At 45.3% G+C, this 25,079-nt stretch overlaps 1 protein-coding gene across 1 annotated transcript; it reads left to right on the forward strand.

Annotated features, from left to right (window-relative positions):
- The first annotated feature begins 19 nt into the window (after window positions 1-19).
- cdca2 (cell division cycle associated 2) lies at window positions 20-23,218 on the forward strand. Its single transcript, XM_053610833.1, has 13 exons — window positions 20-505; window positions 4,783-4,940; window positions 5,039-5,169; window positions 6,175-6,334; window positions 6,475-6,611; window positions 8,503-8,605; window positions 8,750-9,060; window positions 9,521-9,575; window positions 14,365-14,549; window positions 15,238-15,399; window positions 16,813-16,890; window positions 17,790-17,970; window positions 19,731-23,218. Exons 2-13 carry the CDS (start codon window positions 4,784-4,786, stop codon window positions 20,696-20,698), a joined length of 2,628 nt encoding a protein of 875 aa, XP_053466808.1. The 5' UTR covers window positions 20-505; window position 4,783; the 3' UTR covers window positions 20,699-23,218.
- Window positions 23,219-25,079: the final 1,861 nt, after the last annotated feature.

Genomic DNA, 25,079 nt, shown 5'->3' on the forward strand with positions numbered 1-25,079 from the left:
AAGAGGAAGGAACGAGATGGACAATCAGAGAGAGACAGTTTGGGGGGGGGGCAGATGGAAGAATGGAAAGATAGATGGATAGACGTGATGGATAGAACAGATTATTTATCTGCTTGGGGACTTTTATTTATTTGTAAACTCCTGGTCTAGTTTGTCATGCATCTAACTAAATAACTAACTAGTTTGGAAACGAACGAGAAGACTTCAGCTAACCGCTGATTGGGTGTTGAACAACACGTGATTAAAATCTCGCGTACGATTGGTTCATTCATATCAAAGGCGGAAGTGGCTGTGCAGCTGCTGTCCACCGTTAGTTTAGTTATGTTGGATTGGATTGGATTGTTGGAGTTTGCGAACTTTAAAGAATATTATTAATGTTTTTATGAGCTGTTTGGTAACAGAAGAGGTTGTTTTAACTTTGGTTTGCAGCTGTGTTGTAAGTTTACTCGGAGGCGGAAGACCGGTTTGAGTGGCGAATCACCGACGCTGTGGCTGTAAACGTCCGGTATGGAGCCAATTTTGAAATTTAGCCCCGTTAGCTTAGCATAGTTGTGGTTCAGCTCAGACAGATTGTCAACAGTTAAACCATGCTAGCGAAATAATATACAGTTTCTCGATTAGTGATGATACAAATGATCAACTTTAATGCACCGGGGCTTAATTAAGCTTTATTAGATGATAAATTATTTACCTATACTGTATTTGTGCATTTATTTGTAATATTAGACTCCTTAAATTAGCTAGCTAGTCAGCTAGGCCGAAAAGAACAAAACATAAGACTAAATATAAAATATAATATTATCTTTATATCTTACCGGTGCAAATAATAAGACATGGATATATAAGTATGTCTAGGTCTTTATGAATGCACTCCTGTATGTGTTTATTTCTTAGCTTGTCCTACCGTTCAGTGCAAAAGTTTGTGCACCCTCGTTTTCACGTTCCACAATTATAGTTCTGAATACATTTCACTCGAGAGTCTAAACATCTTTTCAGATCTCATGCTGCTTACTGAAGGAGCAAGAGACAGGTAGAAGAAGAAGAGAGAGAGAGACAGGTAGAAGAAGAGAGAGAGAGACAGGTAGAAGAAGAGAGTGAGAGACAGGTAGAAGGAGAGAGAGGCATAAGTAGAGATGAGAAAGATATGGGTAGAAGGAGAGAGAGAGAGAGACAGGTAGAAGAAGGAGAGAGAGAGACAGGTAGAAGAAGGGAGAGAGAGAGGGACAGGTAGAAGAAGAGAGAGAGGGACAGGTAGAAGAAGAAGAGAGAGAGACAGGTAGAAGAAGGGAGAGAGAGAGGGACAGGTAGAAGAAGAGAGAGAGAGACAAGAAGAAGAGAGAGAGAGACAGGTAGAAGAAGAGAGAGACAGGTAGAAGGGGGAAGAGAGATGGGTTGGAGGGGAGAGAGGCAAAAGGACAGAGAGACAGGTAGAAGAAGAGAGAGAGACAGGTAGAAGAAGGGAGAGAGAGAGGGACAGGTAGAAGAAGAGAGAGGGACAGGTAGAAGAAGAGAGAGAGACAGGTAGAAGAAGAGAGAGAGGGACAGGTAGAAGAAGAAGAGAGAGAGAGACAGGTAGAAGAAGAGAGAGACAGGTAGAAGAAGAGAGAGAGACAGGTAGAAGGGGGAAGAGAGATGGGTTGGAGGGGAGAGAGGCAAAAGGACAGAGAGACAGGTGGCAGGACAGAGAGACAGGTAGAAGAAGAGAGAGGGACAGGTAGAAGGGGGAAGAGAGATGGGTTGGAGGGGAGAGAGGCAAAAGGACAGAGAGACAGGTGGCAGGACAGAGAGACAGGTAGAAGAAGAGAGAGAGACAGGTAGAAGGGGAGAGAGATGGGTAGAAGAAGAGAGAGAGACAGGTAGAAAGGGGAAGAGAGATGGGTTGGAGGGGAGAGAGGCAAAAGGACAGAGAGACAGGTGGCAGGACAGAGACAGGTAGAAGAAGGGAGAGAGACAGGTAGAAGAAGGGAGAGAGAGAGAGACAGGTAGAAGGGGGAAGAGAGATGGGTTGGAGGGGAGAGAGGCAAAAGGACAGAGAGACAGGTGGCAGGACAGAGAGACAGGTAGAAGAAGAGAGAGAGACAGGTAGAAGGGGAGAGAGATGGGTAGAAGAAGAGAGAGACAGGTAGAAAGGGGAAGAGAGATGGGTTGGAGGGGAGAGAGGCAAAAGGACAGAGAGACAGGTGGCAGGACAGAGACAGGTAGAAGAAGGGAGAGAGACAGGTAGAAGAAGAGAGAGAGAGAGGGACAGGTAGAAGAAGAGAGAGAGAGAGGGACAGGTAGAAGAAGAGAGAGAGACAGGTAGAAGAAGAGAGAGAGAGACAGGTAGAAGGGGGAAGAGAGATGGGTTGGAGGGGAGAGAGGCAAAAGGACAGAGAGACAGGTGGCAGGACAGAGAGACAGGTAGAAGAAGAGAGAGAGACAGGTAGAAGGGGAGAGAGATGGGTAGAAGAAGAGAGAGACAGGTAGAAAGGGGAAGAGAGATGGGTTGGAGGGGAGAGAGGCAAAAGGACAGAGAGACAGGTGGCAGGACAGAGACAGGTAGAAGAAGGGAGAGAGACAGGTAGAAGAAGAGAGAGAGAGAGGGACAGGTAGAAGGAAAGAGAGAGAGGGACAGGTAGAAGAAGAGAGAGAGAGACAGGTAGAAGAAGAGAGAGAGAGACAGGTAGAAGGGGGAAGAGAGATGGGTTGGAGGGGAGAGAGGCAAAAGGACAGAGAGACAGGTGGCAGGACAGAGAGACAGGTAGAAGAAGAGAGAGAGACAGGTAGAAGGGGAGAGAGATGGGTAGAAGAAGAGAGAGACAGGTAGAAAGGGGAAGAGAGATGGGTTGGAGGGGAGAGAGGCAAAAGGACAGAGAGACAGGTGGCAGGACAGAGACAGGTAGAAGAAGGGAGAGAGACAGGTAGAAGAAGAGAGAGAGAGGGGGACAGGTAGAAGGAGAGAGAGAGAGGGACAGGTAGAAGAAGAGAGAGAGAGACAGGTAGAAGAAGAGAGAGAGAGACAGGTAGAAGAAGAGAGAGAGAGACAGGTAGAAGGGGGAAGAGAGATGGGTTGGAGGGGAGAGAGGCAAAAGGACAGAGAGACAGGTGGCAGGACAGAGAGACGGGTAGAAGAAGAGAGAGAGACAGGTAGAAGGGGAGAGAGATGGGTGGGAGAGAGAGAGGGACAGGTAGAAGAAGAGAGAGAGAGACAGGTAGAAGAGGGAAGACAGATGGGTTGGAGGGGAGAGAGGCAAAAGGACAGAGAGACAGGTGGCAGGACAGAGAGACAGGTAGAAGAAGAGAGAGAGACAGGTAGAAGGGGAGAGAGATGGGTGGGAGAGAGAGGGACAGGTAGAAGAAGAGAGAGAGAGACAGGTAGAAGAGGGAAGAGAGATGGGTTGGAGGGGAGAGAGGCAAAAGGACAGAGAGACAGGTGGCAGGACAGAGAGACAGGTAGAAGAAGAGAGAGAGACAGGTAGAAGGGGAGAGAGATGGGTAGAAGAAGAGAGAGAGACAGGTAGAAAGGGGAAGAGAGATGGGTTGGAGGGGAGAGAGGCAAAAGGACAGAGAGACAGGCGGCAGGACAGAGAGACAGGCGGCAGGACAGAGAGACAGGCGGCAGGACAGAGAGACAGACAAAAGGGGGGAGAGAGACAGGTAGAAGGAGAGAGAGAGAGAGACAGGTAGAAGGGGGGAGAGAGACAGGTAGAAGGGGGGGGAGATGGGTTGGAGGGGAGAGAGACAGACAGGTAGAAGGGGAGAGAGATGGCTTGGAGGGGAGAGAGACAGACAGGCAAAAGGGGAGAGAGATCGGTTGGAGGGGAGAGACGCAAAAGGACAGAGAGACTGGTGGCAGGACAGAGAGACAGACAAAAGGGGGGAGAGAGACGGGTAGAAGAAGAGAGAGAGAGACAGGTAGAAGGGGGGAGAGAGATGGGTTGGAGGGGAGAGAGGCAAAAGGACAGAGAGACAGGTGGCAGGACAGACAGGCAAAAGGGGGGGGAATGGAGAGACAGGCAGGACAGAGAGAGAGACAGGCTGAGGGGGAGAGAGCGCGACAGGTGTAAGGAGTGAGAGAAAGAGAGAGAGAGACAGGCTCATGTCCTAGTCGTGCTCCTGAGTGTGTGTAAATTTACACATAAGAAGACAAGCTAAAGGAGGTCTGGACTTGATTGGTTTCAGATCGTATGTTTGCATGCTGCACTTCTGTATCTGGAAGATTCCGTCGAGGTTAAACTGGTCTGTCTTCATCCAGTGAGGTTCATATCTGAGCGCCTGCGTTAAAGTTTCAAAATGGCCTCCTTCTGTGATGTTTGTTTGTTTTGTAATGCACATCAGTTTTCACGGTTCTGTCTGTTCGTCTTTAAGAATTCTGTTCTGGTTAAAACCCCCGCCTCTGAATCCTGGCCGTGTTTGTTTCTGTACATCGATCGGGTCGCGCTGCGGTATCTTTCCACTGAAATACGCTCCTGGGTTTGTATCCGGTCCACCATTTTGATGACCTCTGACCTCCAGAATATCAATACGGGATACCAAGACTGTTCATGAAAATTCCTACGACTCGGTTGCTGTAATATTTATACAAAGCACTAATTGATTTTATTTGATTTATTTATTTATTTTTAACCCACAAACCAAGAAGAAATGCAAATTTCAGCACTGAAGTGTACATACTCCAGGCGAAGAGAAAGAAACCCTCAGACTGTACTGACCCGTCTGTTCGCCTCTCTCTCTCTCTCTCTCTCTCTCTCTCTCTCTCTCTCTCTCTCTCTCTATTCAAATACACATTGATTTTGTTTTCAGCATGGAGAGCGAGGCGGGCATGGAGAACCGGTCGCCGCTGGGCCCACTCACGCCCTCGCAGCAGAATGGTGAAAGCGGGGCTCTGGATTTCTCCAAACTCACGGCGCTTCAGTACGGCATTACGCCAAACAGTTTCACAGCGTTCCCCAAATACAAAGGTGAAAGAAAACGGAGAACGTCCTGAGACTTATCCTCTTGGTAAAGTAACGTAACGTGAATCTCGTATCTCGTGCACATGTTTTTTTTTAAACCCCAGATAAATCCAGAATGGCTCAGCTGAAGGCGAGGAGGAGGTCCACGATCGGCGTGAGAGGATCCCCTGAAACAAATTCTCTTATCTGCTTCAGAGCCAAGCAGGTCATGAAGACTCCTCCTCGCACCCCTCAGGTGTGTGCTTAATTACCCTGTCACTTACCCCCCACGGGTCTCTTTACACTCTCTTCTTTTCCTCTCTTTCTCCTTTCCCTTTCCTTCCTTTATTTCCTTCTTTCTTTCCTTCTCTTCCCTTCATCCTGCCCTCTCTTTCTCCCTTCCCTTTCCTTCTTTCTCCCTTCTCTTCCCCCATTCCTCCCTCTCTTTCTCTCTTCCCCCTTTCCTTCCTTTATTTCCTTCCTTCTCTTCCCTCCATTCCTCCCTCTCTTCCTCCCTTTCCTTCCTTTATTTCCTTCTTTCTTTCCTTCTCTTCCCTTCATCCTGCCGTCTCTTTCTCCCTTCCCTTTCCTTCTTTCTCCCTTCTCTTCCCCATTCCTCCCTCTCTTCCTCCCTTTCCTTCCTTTATTACCTTCTTTCTTTCCTTCTCTTCCCTTCATCCTGCCCTCTCTTTCTCCCTTCCCTTTCCTTCTTTCTCCCTTCTCTTCCCCCATTCCTCCCTCTCTTTCTCTCTTTCCCCCTTTCCTTCCTTTATTTCCTTCCTTCTCTTCCCTCCATTCCTCCCTCTCTTCCTCCCTTTCCTTCCTTTATTACCTTCTTTCCTTCCTTCTCTTCCCTCCCTCTCTTCATCTCATCCCTTCCTTCTATTCCCCTCCATTTTCTTCCTTCCATCCTCTCTTCCTTTCCTTCTCTTCCCTCCCTCCCTCCCTATCTTCGTCCCTTTCTCCCTTCTTTCTCCCTTTCCTTTCTTTCCTTCCTTTCTCCCTTCTCTTCCCTCCATTCCTCCCTCTTTTCATCTCTTTCCTTTCCTTCCTTTATTTCCTTCTTTCCTTCCTTCTCTCCCCCCTCTCTTCATCTCTTCCCCTCCTTTTTCTTCCTTCCACTTTTTTGCAGTTGGAGTTGTAGTAGGAACTAGAGGGGAAAAAAAAGATCAACTATGAGTGTTATGTGAACTTTAGATTTTTGAGTTGTGTGTGTGTGTGTGTGTGTGTGTGTGTGTTTGGTCTCCGTGTCCTTGTAAAGCACTTGCTAGAGAATCCGCTGTTTTCGGGCCACGACTCCCTAAAGCAGAAGATGGCCGCTTTCCAGCGCGTGATGGAGACGGACGAGGAGAATACGGAACGATCCGTCTCGCCCGTGAAGGAGGGGAAGGAAGAGGAGGGAGCGAGACACACTCAGTCTGGTCAGTTTATTTCTGTAAATCAGCTCGTGTTTATTAAAGCGTGGGGGGGTGGGGCTACGCTATTTTCACATCAGCGTTAACGCGCGGCGAACTTTTCACAACATCTCCGAGTTTGTTTTTCTTTCTTTCCGTTTCTGCAGACCTTGACGGCGGTTCGGAGGAGAGGGAGAACCGACTCCCTCCTCTAACCCCTCCTCTATCGAAGAGACGCCGCAGGGGAACTCCTCACCGGAGTTTATGGGAGGAGCAGTTCGAAGAAGAGACGCTTTCCGAGCAGGTCAGCGCGCAAAACACTGTTCTAGGAAAACAATCAACTCGAAGACCGTAACAGATAACTCTCGGGGTCCCTTACGCCGCTCCAATCTACCGACACGTCACGAGTCCTCTGCAGGGCCGGGCGATGTGACACAAATATCATATCGCGATTCTTCTACCATACACAATACAAAAACTGTTCGATATTTACATTTATTTACGCTGTTTTTAAATGGTTTTTTTTTTTTTTTACGTCAGCTGCTTTTTAGAAAAGTAAAAATATCTCCTTTAGAAGGGATGTCTGAGAAAAAAAAGCGTGTTACGGCTAAACGGCGTCATTATATTTGATGTATCACACTTCACACATGTTGTAAATGAACTAAACGTCTTGTTCCGGAGAACCTCACCGTATCGACACACTATCCCTGCGAGCGAGCGGTCGCTATAGAAACCATAACGTACCAGAAAGAGGGCGCAAATTATATAGGACGAATCGATTCCGACCAATCAGAAGCCAGGATTCAAAAGCGCGATGATCATCTAATATGAACTGCAGCAGTTCCAGATTTATTAGAGCTGAAAGAAGCAGCACAGACGTCCTGTAAAGTCCTGCACGATACGTCTTTGGGGAAATCTCTTCCGGTCTGGTTTATGATTTTAGACCCCACAAAATAAATATTAGCTTTTGTCGCGTTTCTTCGCAGAACTTTTCTTATGAGCTCCAGCTCCAGGAAATGTCATTCAAATGGCAGGAATAAAGCTCATTTTGAAGCAGTGCCGAGACTGCGTCCGTGCGTCCGGTTGAAAAGCACAGAGCCGTTTTTATTTTCTAATCGTCTCCGCTTGAAGAACAACGCGCCGTCCTAGCTGCCTAATTAGCAGTGAGTTATAATCGAAACAAATCAGGGATGACGTTTCACCCTGGGAGTTTGGGCTCGAGGGTTCGTGTGTAATTTGCGAAGAAAGAATTATAACTGTCAAGAATCACACCAGGATAACATTCAGCGCTAAGCGTCGGTCTACGTTTTTCATGTCTAATTCGCGTTTTCAACAAAAAGAAATGGTCATGAACGCAACAGGACGGCGTTTCTACGACGCACATTCAAAGCAAGGCACGTTCTGGCGAAACCTGACAGTAATGGAGGCCTAACGAAGCTCCTCAGACAGAATTCCAGAGTCTTTTCTTTTTAATAATGAAACAGGCGGTACAGAAGAGCACTAAGTAAGCCGTAAAACACATCAAGGCATGCTGTTATGGGAAAATAATCCAAGATGGCGTGACGAGAAGTGGAGTGAGTCTCCCTGATGGATGATTAGTTTCCTCTAACGCCACGGCCTGAAGTGTTCTATTCCTCGTTATACCACAGCGATTCGCTCACTTTTATCCGTTTAGGTTTACGTTTGATTTTGTACGTCAAGTTAGTTCCTGTTCTCGCTTGCGTTAGAGAAGCCGTGACGGTAACAAGATAAACGAGTTTAAACGTGCACGCCAGATTTCAGTAAGTAGTAGTAATAAACAAACAAACAAGCAAACAAAAACCCTGCGAGATCCAGGTGAATAAATCCCGGTCGTTTTTTTCGAGCATAGCACGGTCGGTGAGCAGCAAGGGCGTTATCTCGGCTCGCTCTGTTATCCGAGTTAGTGGAAATAAACAAGCTGACCTATAAAAGTTATGCATCAATAAAAGGACAACACGGGACACAGATTGTGTGGGTTTGTTCTCGGTACACGTTGCATCACACGACGATGATTTATCTCCCTTTAACGTGCGCTGGCCTCGGTGGAGTCGAACATACGGAGCAGATGGGCTGAGCTGGCACAAAGTAGAGCAAAGCTCAAGCAGAGTAAAGAAATTCATTAATATCTAGCATAGTCGTTGTTCTTATTATTTTATTCTCCCCCCGCAAACTAGGTGGAGTTCAAAAGCCCGAAGATGGCGCCGAGTTTGGGTTTGGACTCGCAGTCTCGGCTCATGTCTTTACCCATGCTGTCGAATCCTGAGCTGGTCAAAACCGGTACGTCAGACACGGAAAGAAGAAATAATGCTCTCTTTTCCTCCTTTACTAAAGATTATTATAATGTAGGACTAGACCACTGTGGCCCTAGCAACACCCCAACCTCGCCCACCCATTTCATAGAAGTGTTTTCTGTGCTTTCAGGTGACGTCGAGGTCTCGCACGCGTCCAAAAAGAAACGTGTTCATTTCGGCGCACCCCTCTCCCCGGAGTTCTTCGATAAAAACCTCCCCCCCAGCACCCCGCTCCAGAAAGGTGCCACGCCCGCCCTCCCGCCGTCATCCACAGGGCGCAAACACTCCCTCCTTAAAACACCACAGAGGTTCGAGTTTCCTCCGCCTCAGCCCGATTTCAGCAGCCCTGATCGAAACGGAGCATCGCCGGTCCTACCAACAACACGCACGTACAGCCACGGGGGCGTGGCCAGCGACGAGGTGGCTCTGGACAATCAAAAGGTTTTGATGTTTACCGTTTTCAAACAAATTTGGGATCCAGTTGTCACTGAAGTGCCATGTGTCTAACGTGAACATCCGTTATTGTACCAAAGACGTAAAAAAAAAAAACACAGTTTCTGCACTCGCAAACACTTTTCTCTTTAATCATCACAACGTTTTGCTGAGACAGCGATCGTTTAAACCTCGTTAAAAGCAGCTTGATCGAAAAAGCCGGACGTGCCTCGTGAGCTTCTTGTTGTTATGGTGACGCTGGCACAAAACCCTGCTCCGTAACGCACGTGTAAATGACACGTGAAGGAAGTTGGGGTGCAGGGTGAGCGGTTTAGGTGACGTGTAAACAGGACAGTGGGAATCTGCCAAGGGAATGAAACCGGTTAACCAGAACGTGTCCTGTATATGATGATCAGTTTTTATGTAATATTGGTGTAAATGCTCGATCTGCCATTCTGTCTGCTCTTAGATCGCCTTCCCCAACATGGATGAGGAGTATGATGATCCACCACTGGACAGTAAAGGTAATTTGTTCAATTATTTGTAAACCTTGGTAGGGCTGGGCAATATGAAGATATAATATCAATACCGTGATCGATCGCGTCGGTTTTTAAGTTGTACCGTGATCGATCGCGTCGCTTTTTACGAGGTACCGTGATCGATCGCGTCGTTTTTAAGGGGTACCGTGATCGATCGCGTCGGTTTTTAAGAGGTACCGTGATCGATCGCGTCGTTTTTAAGAGGTACCGTGATCGATCGCGTCGGTTTTTAAGAGGTACCGTGATCGATCGCGTCGCTTTTAAGAGGTACCGTGATCGATCGCGTCGGTTTTTAAGAGGTACCGTGATCGATCGCGTCGGTTTTTAAGAGGTACCGTGATCGATCGCGTCGGTTTTTAAGAGGTACCGTGATCGATCGCGTCGGTTTTTAAGAGGTACCGTGATCGATCGCGTCGGTTTTTAAGAGGTACCGTGATCGATCGCGTCGGTTTTTAAGAGGTACCGTGATCGATCGCGTCGGTTTTTAAGTTGTACCGTGATGGATCGCGTCGGTTTTTACGAGGTACCGTGATGGATCGCGTCGTTTTTAAGAGGTACCGTGATCGATCGCGTCGCTTTTTACGAGGTACCGTGATCGATCGCGTCGCTTTTTACGAGGTACCGTGATCGATCGCGTCGCTTTTTAAGAGGTACCGTGATCGATCGCGTCGCTTTTTAAGTTGTACCGTGATCGATCGCGTCGTTTTTACGAGGTACCGTGATCGATCGCGTCGTTTTTACGAGGTACCGTGATCGATCGCGTCGCTTTTTAAGAGGTACCGTGATCGATCGCGTCGTTTTTAAGAGGTACCGTGATTGATCGCGTCGCTTTTTAAGAGGTACCGTGATCGATCGCGTCGGTTTTTAAGTTGTACCGTGATGGATCGCGTCGCTTTTTACGAGGTACCGTGATCGATCGCGTCGCTTTTTACGAGGTACCGTGATCGATCGCGTCGGCTTTTACGAGGTACCGTGATGGATCGCGTCGGTTTTTACGAGGTACCGTGATCGATCGCGTCGCTTTTTACGAGGTACCGTGATCGATCGCGTCGCTTTTACGAGGTACCGTGATCGATCGCGTCGCTTTTACGAGGTACCGTGATCGATCGCGTCGCTTTTACGAGGTACCGTGATCGATCGCGTCGCTTTTTACGAGGTACCGTGATCGATCGCGTCGGTTTTAAGGGGTACCGTGATCGATCGCGTCGGTTTTTAAGAGGTACTGTGATCGATCACGTCGTTTTTACGAGGTACTGTGATCGATCGCGTTGCTTTTTAAGAGGTACCGTGATCGATCGCGTCGTTTTTAAGAGGTACCGTGATCGATCGCGTCGGTTTTTAAGAGGTACCGTGATCGATCGCGTCGCTTTTAAGAGGTACCGTGATCGATCGCGTCGGTTTTTAAGAGGTACCGTGATCGATCGCGTCGGTTTTTAAGAGGTACCGTGATCGATCGCGTCGGTTTTTAAGAGGTACCGTGATCGATCGCGTCGGTTTTTAAGAGGTACCGTGATCGATCGCGTCGGTTTTTAAGAGGTACCGTGATCGATCGCGTCGGTTTTTAAGAGGTACCGTGATCGATCGCGTCGGTTTTTAAGTTGTACCGTGATCGATCGCGTCGTTTTTACGAGGTACCGTGATCGATCGCGTCGTTTTTACGAGGTACCGTGATCGATCGCGTCGGTTTTTAAGAGGTACCGTGATCGATCGCGTCGTTTTTAAGAGGTACCGTGATCGATCGCGTCGCTTTTTAAGAGGTACCGTGATCGATCGCGTCGGTTTTTAAGTTGTACCGTGATGGATCGCGTCGCTTTTTACGAGGTACCGTGATCGATCGCGTCGCTTTTAAGAGGTACCGTGATCGATCGCGTCGGTTTTTAAGAGGTACCGTGATCGATCGCGTCGGTTTTTAAGAGGTACCGTGATCGATCGCGTCGGTTTTTAAGAGGTACCGTGATCGATCGCGTCGGTTTTTAAGAGGTACCGTGATCGATCGCGTCGGTTTTTAAGTTGTACCGTGATCGATCGCGTCGTTTTTACGAGGTACCGTGATCGATCGCGTCGTTTTTACGAGGTACCGTGATCGATCGCGTCGGTTTTTACGAGGTACCGTGATTGATCGCGTCGTTTTTAAGAGGTACCGTGATCGATCGCGTCGGTTTTTAAGTTGTACCGTGATGGATCGCGTCGGTTTTTACGAGGTACCGTGATGGATCGCGTCGTTTTTAAGAGGTACCGTGATCGATCGCGTCGCTTTTTACGAGGTACCGTGATCGATCGCGTCGCTTTTTACGAGGTACCGTGATCGATCGCGTCGCTTTTTAAGAGGTACCGTGATCGATCGCGTCGCTTTTTAAGTTGTACCGTGATCGATCGCGTCGTTTTTACGAGGTACCGTGATCGATCGCGTCGTTTTTACGAGGTACCGTGATCGATCGCGTCGCTTTTTAAGAGGTACCGTGATCGATCGCGTCGTTTTTAAGAGGTACCGTGATTGATCGCGTCGCTTTTTAAGAGGTACCGTGATCGATCGCGTCGGTTTTTAAGTTGTACCGTGATGGATCGCGTCGCTTTTTACGAGGTACCGTGATCGATCGCGTCGCTTTTTACGAGGTACCGTGATCGATCGCGTCGCTTTTACGAGGTACCGTGATCGATCGCGTCGCTTTTACGAGGTACCGTGATCGATCGCGTCGCTTTTACGAGGTACCGTGATCGATCGCGTCGCTTTTTACGAGGTACCGTGATCGATCGCGTCGGTTTTAAGGGGTACCGTGATCGATCGCGTCGGTTTTTAAGAGGTACCGTGATCGATCGCGTCGCTTTTTACGAGGTACCGTGATCGATCGCGTCGGTTTTAAGGGGTACCGTGATCGATCGCGTCGTTTTTAAGAGGTACCGTGATCGATCGCGTCGGTTTTTAAGAGGTACCGTGATCGATCGCGTCGCTTTTAAGAGGTACCGTGATCGATCGCGTCGGTTTTTAAGAGGTACCGTGATCGATCGCGTCGGTTTTTAAGAGGTACCGTGATCGATCGCGTCGGTTTTTAAGAGGTACCGTGATCGATCGCGTCGCTTTTACGAGGTACCGTGATCGATCGCGTCGCTTTTACGAGGTACCGTGATCGATCGCGTCGCTTTTACGAGGTACCGTGATCGATCGCGTCGCTTTTTACGAGGTACCGTGATCGATCGCGTCGGTTTTAAGGGGTACCGTGATCGATCGCGTCGGTTTTTAAGAGGTACCGTGATCGATCGCGTCGCTTTTTACGAGGTACCGTGATCGATCGCGTCGGTTTTAAGGGGTACCGTGATCGATCGCGTCGTTTTTAAGAGGTACCGTGATCGATCGCGTCGGTTTTTAAGAGGTACCGTGATCGATCGCGTCGCTTTTAAGAGGTACCGTGATCGATCGCGTCGGTTTTTAAGAGGTACCGTGATCGATCGCGTCGGTTTTTAAGAGGTACCGTGATCGATCGCGTCGGTTTTTAAGAGGTACCGTGATCGATCGCGTCGGTTTTTAAGAGGTACCGTGATCGATCGCGTCGGTTTTTAAGAGGTACCGTGATCGATCGCGTCGGTTTTTAAGTTGTACCGTGATCGATCGCGTCGTTTTTACGAGGTACCGTGATCGATCGCGTCGTTTTTACGAGGTACCGTGATCGATCGCGTCGGTTTTTACGAGGTACCGTGATTGATCGCGTCGTTTTTAAGAGGTACCGTGATCGATCGCGTCGGTTTTTAAGTTGTACCGTGATGGATCGCGTCGGTTTTTACGAGGTACCGTGATGGATCGCGTCGTTTTTAAGAGGTACCGTGATCGATCGCGTCGCTTTTTACGAGGTACCGTGATCGATCGCGTCGCTTTTTACGAGGTACCGTGATCGATCGCGTCGCTTTTTAAGAGGTACCGTGATCGATCGCGTCGCTTTTTAAGTTGTACCGTGATCGATCGCGTCGTTTTTACGAGGTACCGTGATCGATCGCGTCGTTTTTACGAGGTACCGTGATCGATCGCGTCGCTTTTTAAGAGGTACCGTGATCGATCGCGTCGTTTTTAAGAGGTACCGTGATTGATCGCGTCGCTTTTTAAGAGGTACCGTGATCGATCGCGTCGGTTTTTAAGTTGTACCGTGATGGATCGCGTCGCTTTTTACGAGGTACCGTGATCGATCGCGTCGCTTTTTACGAGGTACCGTGATCGATCGCGTCGGCTTTTACGAGGTACCGTGATGGATCGCGTCGGTTTTTACGAGGTACCGTGATCGATCGCGTCGCTTTTTACGAGGTACCGTGATCGATCGCGTCGCTTTTACGAGGTACCGTGATCGATCGCGTCGCTTTTACGAGGTACCGTGATCGATCGCGTCGCTTTTACGAGGTACCGTGATCGATCGCGTCGCTTTTTACGAGGTACCGTGATCGATCGCGTCGGTTTTTACGAGGTACCGTGATCGATCGCGTCGCTTTTTAAGAGGTACCGTGATCGATCGCGTCGCTTTTGCGAGGTACGATATCTTTTTTTATTATTATTTATTAATTTTTTAAAACATTTTATTTTTAAAGCGCAATGATCGAAAAGTATCATAAAATATTTTCAAGTTATTTCTAGAATTTGTTAAAGTTATTTGTTTATGTTTTAAATCAGCTTATTTCATTTATTTGTTTATTTTTGCAACGTTACTGTTTTTTTGGGCGGTTGGTTACCGTATCCTTCGTACCGTGATACATTTCCTGTAATCGTTAATTAAAAACGGTCGCTGTGCTTCGACAGACTCGTCTGACTTCGGCGAGGTCACAGCGCATCACGAGCCACTCGTTAAAGACCCTGAAATCACGGACGAAACCCGGCTTTCCGTTACTGCTACTCCTGACCGTCCAGCACATCCTCCAACAGGTGACGTGATCACACCTGTAATGGAACTCCCGTGTGTGTGTGTGTGTGTGTGTGTGTGTGTGTGTGTGTGTGTGTGTGTGTGTGTGTGTGTGTGTGTGTGTGTGTGTGTGTGTGTGTAAATTTACACATAACAAGTAAGAAGAAATGTATTATCAGCTCAGATTGACACAATAAATTGCTTTTTTGTTTGTTTTTTTTTAAGACGCATTCTCACAGCACTATTTCCCCCAAACTCATTTGTCCTAGAATCGATTTTCATCACTCCCCCCCCCACCACCCCCCCAACCACACACACACTTCTCGGGTTAATGATAATCGGGAGGATGCACAGGAAGCCGAAACGATCTAGCGCTCTGCTCGACACCTCCGTTCTCCTCGCTCCCAGACAGAACGAGGTGTTTTGAGATTGCACTTCTTATCGTCTTCTCCAGCACCCCTTACTTTAAGTCATCAAGCCTCTGAATCAGACGCAGCCAGGATCGGGGAAGATCGGTTTAGCACAACATGCACGATGCACCTTTTCAATCACGTTCTCAACCCCGATGCTCTGCTGGGTTCGAGAAGGAGGTCGAGTGTAGACGGGTTTACGCCGCGTGTTTCTGCTGTAGGATAAATCATCGAACGTGAGTGTGCGTGTGTGTGAGCGCTGCTAAGTCTAAAATCCACCAATAGGAGGACGGGATAGGATAGCACCAAACTCGCAGGATAGCTACAAATACACTTGTGATGATGGTCAGATGTACATGAAACAAAAATATAGAAGTCGGTCTGGATAAGGGCGTCTGCTTAAATGCCATAAATGTCTTACTTGCAGCAGAACCAGAGCTCAGCACCGAACAAGACCAGCATCAGACGCCGAAGACTGCAGAGTCCTCTGCTGAAGCTCCTCGCTCTCGTGGGAGGAAGAAGAAGGTACGTCTATTCGCCTTTTCAGACTCTCCCTTAAAGATAACTTGGTTTCCTTATTTAACCTCAATTTGAAGTGTTTTTACTGCAGTTCTGAATATATCCAGTAGGTGGCGATATTAATGACATGTTAACGCGAACGACTGGACAGCTGAAATAACAGCAGCGTACAAGTGTGAACAAAATACAAGCAAATAATTATAAACGTAGAACAATAAGAAGATACGGCACTGATCCGAGCCCGTTACGTTAATTAGTTTGTTTTTGTTTGTTTATTTATTTTGCTTAAAGTTCTTATTTTCTTCATTTAGTACTACCCTTCAATAACTACATAAGATATTGACGTGTTTATAAACAATAGACAAAATTATTTATAAATAAATAAAGACAAAATAATAATTTACACCCATCATCCTGTTCAAAAGTTTACACCCCCCTGGCTCTTAACGTGACGTGTTGTTTCATGAGCATGAGTGCCGAGAGAATAGAACGGCTTCCTCGTACTCCCTTCCTCTGCTCGGATTTGTGAATGTTTGGATATCTGGACTTTTGTGTGGTGAAAGAAGTGGAAACTTAAATTAAATGTGACTCAGTGTTTTATTTGATATTACATACTTTTGTACGAATTAAAAATGAGTGAATTTCCAGTTCTAGTGAGGTTTCGTCGTTTCCATCTATAAACAAAACAACGGATGGACTCGACGTACACGGACCCGCAACCGGTGTTGCTTTACGTAAGCCGCTGTTAAAAAATAAATAAATAAGTCTCAACATTCCAGGTGTGTCCTGATTGTCTAATATACCACCACGTCTGCACGTGAAGTGGCCTGAAGTCCAGCGTAACCACGACAGATTTCCACCATACTGATGTCGAATCACAACAAAAATACGCCTCTAATTCCACCTACGGTTGACATCCGTGACAAATCAGTACCTCGGTGTATACTATCAAACTGTTTTAGGATATTTAGGATAATAATAATAATGTTTAGAATATTTGTAAATATTATAAAGATTTATGTCTCTTGCTGTAGCGTTTCATCTCATCCCAGGACTCTTATTCACTCTTATCTGCTCACACTGAACATCAGGGCTGGGCGATATCACGGTATAACTTCAATATTGTGATAAAATATGAAACGATATATTTTTCAGAAAAAAAAAAAAGACTATTTATTTATTTATTTATTTATTTAATTTTTTTTTTAATAATTACAGTCTGACTGGACACTGTTAATTTGGTGTAAAATATTGAACTTAATGATTTATTTATATAAATAATAATAATATATGGGGCAGTGTGTATTGTTAACATGACTATGCAGATGAGTCAAAGCTTTTAATTAAACAAATGCAAATAAAGATTTAAAACCGTCTATAAAAAGTTTCTCACGCGCGCAGCCTGCCTGTGTGTTTCAGCAGCCAGCGGCGAGCGAGACGATGGAGACCAGAAGGAGCTCTCGCTCCGCCGCCCAGTCCGCCAAGGGCAAAATGAAGGTACGCGGACTTCCTGTGCGCTTTTAATTCCCCTCTCGTCGTTTCCTCATTCCGCACTGTGTTTAACGAGCTCTGGATCGCGGCGGAAACGAGCGCCATCGCGTGTTTATACAGCGCTGTACGTCTTCCTTCCTTACGTGGCTGTACAGTTATGTTTTCAGTTTCCATATAAATATATACAGTACTTTTCTTTTTTTTAATTTTCTTATTTTTTTAAATTTAGATACAGTGTTTGAGAAAGTATTCACCCCTCTTGGTGTTTTTCCTATTTTGCCGCCGTATAACCTGGAATTAAAATGGATTTTGTGGGGGGGGGCTGATTGGGAGATGCTCGCAGGGAAGGAACCGCGTGTTGCCGAAATTTATTGTTGCACAAGGGGCTCACACCAGCAAAGGTGCACATACTTTTACCACTCACAGATATGTAATATCGGATCGTTTTCCTCGATAAATAAATGACCTAGTATAATATTTTTGTCTCATTTGTTTAACTGGGTTCTCTTTATCTACTTTAGGACCTGTGTGAACATCTGGTGAGGTTTTAAGTCAGTGGTCAGGGCAAGGCCCCCCAGATGGCATTAACATTTGACCGAGGCCCCCCTTTTGCAAGATGTCTTTAAAACACATCAAAAATACAGAATTCTGAATATATCCCCCTTGTTTTTATTAATAATTACATCTTACATCTTTACACTATATTAGGATTTGAGTGTGTGTGTGTGTGTGTGTGTGTGTGTGGTTGTCTGAGAGTGAGAATTTATTTTTCACACCAAATTGTTGAGGGGGCCCCCAAAAGGGCCCCCGCTTTGAAAACCACTGTTTTAAGTCATATTTATGCAGAAATGTGGAAAATTCTTCAAATCTTTTACGCTAATCCGACACTCCTGTTTCGTTTCAAGACCTCGTCGGCGAAGAAGAGATTCTGGACTAAGGAGGTGGACCGCTCGCTCTACGGCAAGAGAGACTACGCCTCCAAAAACCCTCTTCTCAGCCCCATCGTGGAGTCAGCCGCGTCCAGCCTGAGCAACACCCTGACACAACCACGTACAGGCAGGAGCACACCTGACCCAGATAATGCATGTCATAACCTACGGGCGCGTTGATCCAAACCCGTCATTTGCAGCCGCGCTCCTGTCAGAGCTGCTGTTATTGAAACCGAATCGACACCTTCCGACCAATCAGAATTGAGCCGCAGCGTACAATAAAAATAGCGCCCGTCGCGTGCTCCTCCATAGCCGAAGTACCCGAACGAAGCGTCTCTCTATCTCGGTCTCGTTCGACAGACGCTCCGTTAAGGTCTCGGCTTTTCACCGTGTCTCTGTTCGAATTAAAATCACTGGACCTGAACTTCAATTATAGTCCCGTATGAGATTTCTGTTTTATTCAGATCTTCTATTCTAATTCCCCCGTGTGAAAGACGGTCACAGCCGTCACGCTATCAGCTGCCAAGCGTCTGTTCCGTCACGTCCTGAGCTCTTTATTTAAATCCGTCTGAACCCCGAGGTTAAACATTGACTGTTAAATGAACTTTTACTAAACGTTATCGCCGTCGCTGCTGGTGCTTTTGAATTTTTTGGTGGTAAACAGACTATAAAATGGCAGCTGTTTCCATGCGGTCGAGATGTGCATGAGGAATACGGATGAAAAGGGCAACGCTTTTTTACAGTGTGTGTTTGACTTGGACAGATTTTCTGTTGATTCGATCCTTTTATTTTTTTCTGGATATTTTTCAGCCTGCAGAAAAGGTTTTTGGTTTTTTTTTAATTTCAAAAAAAAAAAAAATTAATATATGTCTCTTTATTATTCTAGTTGTTATCTTTACTGTTATTATTAATTAATTTATTTTTAATTATAAAAAATGGTAATGACATTTTGCGTGTTCTTGACCTAACAGCCCGCACTTCACCTAATAGGCCTGTAGGTGGCACTTGGACGTCATTTAAACAACTTTGATCGTTTCATGAAACGGTGAAGTAATACAACGTGCAGTACGTACTGTAAGTGAGTAAAACCGAACTTACCGTTAACACGACTTCCAAATACGCTGATGCGTCTGTCTGTCCGGACAGGAAAGAACGGTACTCGTCGTTTTTACTTTTTTCTTCTTTTGTTAAAATAATAAACAGTCTGGCTACGTAGTTTTCGACCGACTTACGAATTAGACGGGGAAATTACCGCGCTGCTGTTTCGTGATTCCTTTTTTTTTTTCCCTGCTGTTGAGCCGTAGCCAATCACTGAAAGAGCCGTACGTGCCGCAGGTTCCCGACCCCTGCTCTGCAGTAGACGTTGATCAATCGTGGGGCAGAGCCCTCTCGTGGTCAAAACGGGAACTGCAACAAGCGCTAATAATCAATCCGTAAAGGATTTCGCTGATTTGTTTGTTTATTTATTTATTTATTTAGTTAGTTAGTTAGTTAGTGATTGTTACGGCCAAAAATGCTTGATTTTGCTGCGGCTATTTATTTATTTATTTATTTGCGACTTGCAGAGGTTTTGTACTTTTCTTTCGGAAAGCTAGTTGAATCTGCAAAATCTGCAAAAGCCCAAAACTGCGAGCTCATCTGAATACTGCGGCGTTTGCTTGATTTTGCATCGATTTCCACAATTGCAAAATCCTGGAGCGACTGAACAGACATCCGTAGGAGCAGCTTTTTTTTTTTTTTTTTTTTTCCTCCCCCGATGATCGTTCTATGAACATTCCAGTTTAAGAGAAGCGAACAGGACAGATAATGACCGTGTCGGCAGATTTGGGCTACTTTTAAAACTACTCCGCGTTCCCCCATGATCCTGTTTTATATCAAATAATCTGAATGAAACGTAACACGTAATCTCTTTAAAAGTTTTTATAGTTCTAGTACTGAATGTACAGGAAGTAACCGCTACTCTGTCATCCTTCACAGGTGAGAATCCCGACTGTAGTCCTGCTATAGCTCCCAGCGCTAACCCGATCACAACCGCGCCGGCTGATCTGGTGGCTGCGGCTGCTCTGTGGCGCCGTCGCTTCTTGCGTCAGGGCAAAGACAGCGACTCGGACGGTAACCTGGCCGACGGGAGCGAGCGCTCTGTCCGTACGGACGCTCCTGTCCAATCGGAAGCCTCCGCGAAGCCTTCGGTCGCGTCTGCCGATAAACGAGCAAGCACGGGTAGAGCCAGAGGAAGACGGGGCGCGGCGAGCCGGAGCTGGAGCGGCGCCGAGGCGAAGGACGGGGGTGAGGGCGGAGAACGGAAAACTGAGGGCCATCAATCGGAATCCATCCAGGAGGAGAATCCATCAGGAGAGCAGTCCACGTCTGAGGAGTTAAATCGGAGCGCAGAGAGGAAAGCAGAACCGGAAACTCGGAGAGGACGGAAGAGCGCTAGGACGAGAAATAGCTCTGTGGCGGAGGAAGAGGAACAGTTCGAGCAAAGAGGATTAGAGAAGACGTGCGAGGACACGGTGGAATCTTCGGGAAGCGAGAGAGGAGAAGTGGAGAAGAACGACGAGGACATGAGACAGACATCAGGACGTGAAGTAGAGGAGAAGAACGACGAGGACTCGAATCCATCTTTAGCCCCCGTAGAAAACCTCGAGCCCTGGCAGCAGCCGGACTTCTTCTGCATTGAAGACGTCCTGAAGCCTGTAGCGAAGGCTCGCGGCTCAGTGAGACGCAGCCTGAGACACCGCAGGAGCGTGGACGTCCTGGCCGAAGGTCTAGCCTGGGTGGAGCACACGTCCCCGCAGAGGATCACTACAAACAAGAGGAGGAGGACATGCACACTGAGCGCCGTCTCTCAGCCTCCTCCGTTTCCTGATTCCGACGACCAGTAACCAGTCTCCGAACTTTTTTTTTTTTAAACATGAATTTTGCTTAGATTTTAGATCTGATCTGATGTTTGAGAAGTTATTCTGAATCCACACTTTCAGTTTAAATCCCTCGTGATTCAGATTGGGCTTCTTCGGGATGTTGACGACGCGATCGCTCGTTAGAGGAATCTCACGTAGGTCACTTTTTTCATTCCTTGTCGTGTTTCTGTGTAAGATTGTATACGTGGTGCTTTTTTTTTTTTTTTTTTTTTTTTTTTTTTTTTTTTTTTTTTAAAATATATATAAATAAGTTCCGTAACACTTCCATATAACATGTACAACTACATCAAACAGATTAAACAAAATTCTGAAAAAATATGGAAAAAAGAACAAGTTTGTATGTGTTTTAATAAAATAGATTTAAATAAATATTCTTTCATTCGTTCCTCTTTTTTTTCTATTCCTTAGTGTTTTTTTGTTTAATTTTAGCACAGCTAATTCTTTTTTTCTTCCCTTCATTCCCTTCCGTTCTTTTCATTTGTTCCTTTTCTTGCCTCTTTTTTTTTTTTTAACATTTATTATTTAATTTTTTTTTTAAACCCAAACTCCATCATTTATTTTTTTCTTCTTCTTAGATTTCATTCCTTTTGCTCCTTTTTTATTTTATTGATTTTTTAAAAAATTACTTTTTGTTCTGTTTACGGATTAAAACAAGGCTAAATTTTTAGCTCCTTTCTTTTTTAGAATTTTTTCATTTCATTCCTTTATTTTTGCTTTTTTGTCCGTTCTTGCGTTCATGTTCTAAATTTCGGTGCTGTATTAGTTTTTTTATTATTATTATTCTTTGCCTTTGCTCTTCTTTTTTTCGTTCACATTCTTTGTCGCTTTCTTTTATTCCTTATTTCACTCTATTGTTATGTTATTTTTTTAAATTGCCCTTATTGTTTATTTTATTTATTATTATTTTTAAAAATTATTTTCTTAGTTTCTTGTGTAATGTCGGGCTCGGACCAGCAGAGGGCGATCTGGACCTTAAAATGTAGAAGCTGTGGCTGTGTGTTCTGTGTTTTAGGGGTCTAGCAGTAACTATACCAGTGTGTGATGGGGTGATTAATAACATTTATTCTAACGAGGTCCAAAGAAAATGTTTTGACACAAAATGAAATGAAAACGACACAAATACGTTCGAATATATCAGATAAATCACGACAGTACGTTAAAATATTTTGAATAATAGTTTCATTACTATTTGTGCCACAGACAAACTTCCGACAATCCGAAAATAACGTTTATTCACGGTTTGTTTCTCTTTTTTTGTTGTTGCTGCCTGTGTCATTTATATCATAACACGACGACATGTTTTAATTACATCCCGAGATGACGAGAGAACAACTGCTGCTCTTTCTAAAATCCCACAATGCAGTTCGAGCTCTAAGCATAAAGCCAGTCCTGTTACAGAATACCCATAATGCATTGCGGTGCTCGGAAGGGACATGGGATTAAATTAAGGAGTCGTTTTGGACAAAGGATCGGTTTAACGAATGACAGCATCCTGTTCAGACTTCTGAGACGGAGAAACATTGCCACCTAGTGGACTGAAGGGACGTGAATAAACTTTTATTAGAAGAATTGTTTGGGCAAATGAATATTTTTACCGTGGTTGTCGAAGAGCGCCATCTAGTGGACTGAAAGAGCCTCAACGCTCTTGGGATTGAACCTACAACCTTACGTAGGTTTTAAAAATACAGTGTGTATAAAATTAGGGGTTTTAAAATGTGCTTTAAGTTTGTAATGTATAATAATGCAAACTTAAAATAAAATGATTTACTTTGTGCTCACTGATGTTTAATTCATTCATAAAGTATTCGTTCAGAGTGCGATTTGTTTCCTGAGACGTCTGGTCTTGCGTGCCCTCTGAGGAGTGTGTGTGTGTGTGTGTCGCACCGTTGGAGTCCTAATGGTTGTACTAACTGTTTGTTCCCATCCAGAGTGGGATGGATGGACAGAGGGAGGGAAGGAGGGCGTGAGGGAGGGTGAAGGCGGCTTAGCGCCAGAACAATGAACCTTTTGACCGGAGAGAAGCCCTCAAGACATGTGGCCTCCTGTCACCGTGGCAACAAGCACCGTCCCACCCCGCGACCCCCCTCATGGGACGGCGTGCTAGCTGACAGCTGGAGAAGGAGACGAAAATGGAGTCTCTTTCACAAGGAGCGTCCTCCACTTTGTTGTGTCTCATGATTTTCCCGCCTCGAAGAGACACCTGATTCGTCTCGTCCGCAAGGGCATTAGCGAAAAGATAAACTCGTAAGGAAAGTCTCACGCACACATACACACGTTTATTTCTTTAAATATCCGGCTCAGACCACATCCAGTTCACACAGACGTGCTGAGATCTGAGATCATGTGACGTTCTCAGCAGCGGCCGGTTTTCCAGCAGTGCGAGACATCGGCTACGGTGTTTGTCCGGGCTCTGACCGTGTATTCTTTAGTAAAGGATGCTTGAAAAAGGGAAGAGTATCCAAGGGGCGGGACATATACAGTCTTACAGAGCGTTTAATTGGATGAAAACAACATTAGTACAGGTATCTGTCATCAAATAATTTCCAAGAAGTGATGAACTTTAAAAATGATATCAGGAGTAGCTCCTAAACTTTTTTAAAAATTTTTTTATGTATTTATATATATATTTTTCTACATATACTATAGTATTTGGTGTCCATAACACTTAAGGGTACAAACAGCTCTGCAACACCCATTTTGATATCAGGAGCACTTTGTACATTTAATTTGGGGACAAATTATTCCTTTAAGCTCTGCTCCTGAAAACACTGATGTTAATTTAATACCAGCCTCAGGCCTCGATCCTCCAAGGGCTCATTTAACAAACTTAACTTGAGCTGATAAAGAACTGAGCCAACCCTTAAGATGATAGCAGGGATTCCCTCGAGGGGAATGGAGAAGGCAAGTCTTTAATAACAGGATTGGAGTGACGCGAGAGTGTCAAAGGCTTTCATTCGAGCAGTTTAAAAAGTTCCCAGGGCGTGTTGTCTTGTCTCGCCGAAAGACCTCGATTCCAGCCCTCGTGATTTTCCTGCACATATCACTGATCACAAGTCCGATCAGGAAAGCACTTAAATGCGCCGTGTATCGTATTGAACTGAAATATAGTAGCGGTCGTCCTCCGAGGAAAAACCTGTCTTACGTTCTCCAGTGCTCTCAAGAATTATTGCCATCCTTCATAAAAATAAGCAAATATTATTGTAGAAAATAAACATTTACATACAATAGGAGGAACTATAAATTACTAGAGGAAAGCCGTAAATAGTTAGTACGTCACCAGCATGTCTTTTATATGGATAATTAACTAATTAAAATAACTGTTGAGGCGAAATCACAACACAAGCATCGACATTTCCAGTCAGACGTGTCGATTAATAACTAGGGGAAGACTCTGTACTATTAAAATGACACTTTAATTACACTTAGCATCAATCACCAGCTAGTATTTACCCAATAAAACTTTTATACGGGCTGCGTAAAGGCACCGTGACTGAAAACATGACAAAAGCACTGGGAATGTCAACATTTCCCTCAGATATCTCAGCAAAATACTAGGAAAAGACTCCGTACTACTAAATTTACACTTTAATTGCGCTTAGTATAAATTGCTAGCTATTATTTAACCCATTCTTTTTTCTTTATGGTCGATATAAAGGCTGGGTGACTGCGGGAATGAGATGAAACCATCAGGAATGTCAACATTTCCCTCAGATCTGTTGGTAAATTATTGTTTAAAGAAGAAAAAAAAAGCCGTAGCTAGCTAGTATGTAATCATTAAGTCTTTTATATGGCTGTTTAACGACAGTGACTGGGGAAATGAGAGAAAACCAGAAAGAACATAAAATTTTCCCCTCAGGTGTGTTGGTTGTTTACTAGAGAAAAAAAAAACTACTCAAATGACACTTTCATTGCATTTAGCATGAATCACTAGCTTGTATTTACCCAATAAGACTTTTATATGGACAGCGTAAAGGCATAGTGACTGGAAGTGAGACAAAACTATCACAACCATCTTTTCCCTCAGATATGTTGGTTACAGACTAGAAAAAGACTCTGTATGACTAAAATGACACTGGGCGTTGATTGCTAGCTAGTGCTTAGCCCTACGTGACTTTTTACACGACTGAAAATATGACTAAACATCAACGTTTCCCTCAGGTGTGGTGTTCAAGTGTCTGTGGAAAGGAGACAAAACTATCACAACCATCTTTTCCCTCAGATATGTTGGTTACAGACTAGAAAAAGACTCTGTATGACTAAAATGACACTGGGCGTTGATTGCTAGCTAGTGCTTAGCCCTATGTGACTTTTTACACAACTGAAAATATGACTAAACATCAACGTT

This window comes from Ictalurus furcatus, chromosome 22 (assembly GCF_023375685.1).
Source record: "Ictalurus furcatus strain D&B chromosome 22, Billie_1.0, whole genome shotgun sequence".
Lineage (NCBI taxonomy): Eukaryota > Metazoa > Chordata > Actinopteri > Siluriformes > Ictaluridae > Ictalurus > Ictalurus furcatus.

Excerpts from the sequence above, each read along its gene's own strand:
- cdca2 (XM_053610833.1), top strand. The coding sequence starts at position 4,784 with ATGGAGAGCGAGGCGGGCATGGAGAACCGGTCGCCGCTGGGCCCACTC. Across the intron at positions 6,612-8,502 it reads AAGAGACGCTTTCCGAGCAG|GTGGAGTTCAAAAGCCCGAA; the intron begins GTCAGCGCGCAA and ends CCCGCAAACTAG. Across the intron at positions 16,891-17,789 it reads CCGCCAAGGGCAAAATGAAG|ACCTCGTCGGCGAAGAAGAG; the intron begins GTACGCGGACTT and ends TTTCGTTTCAAG.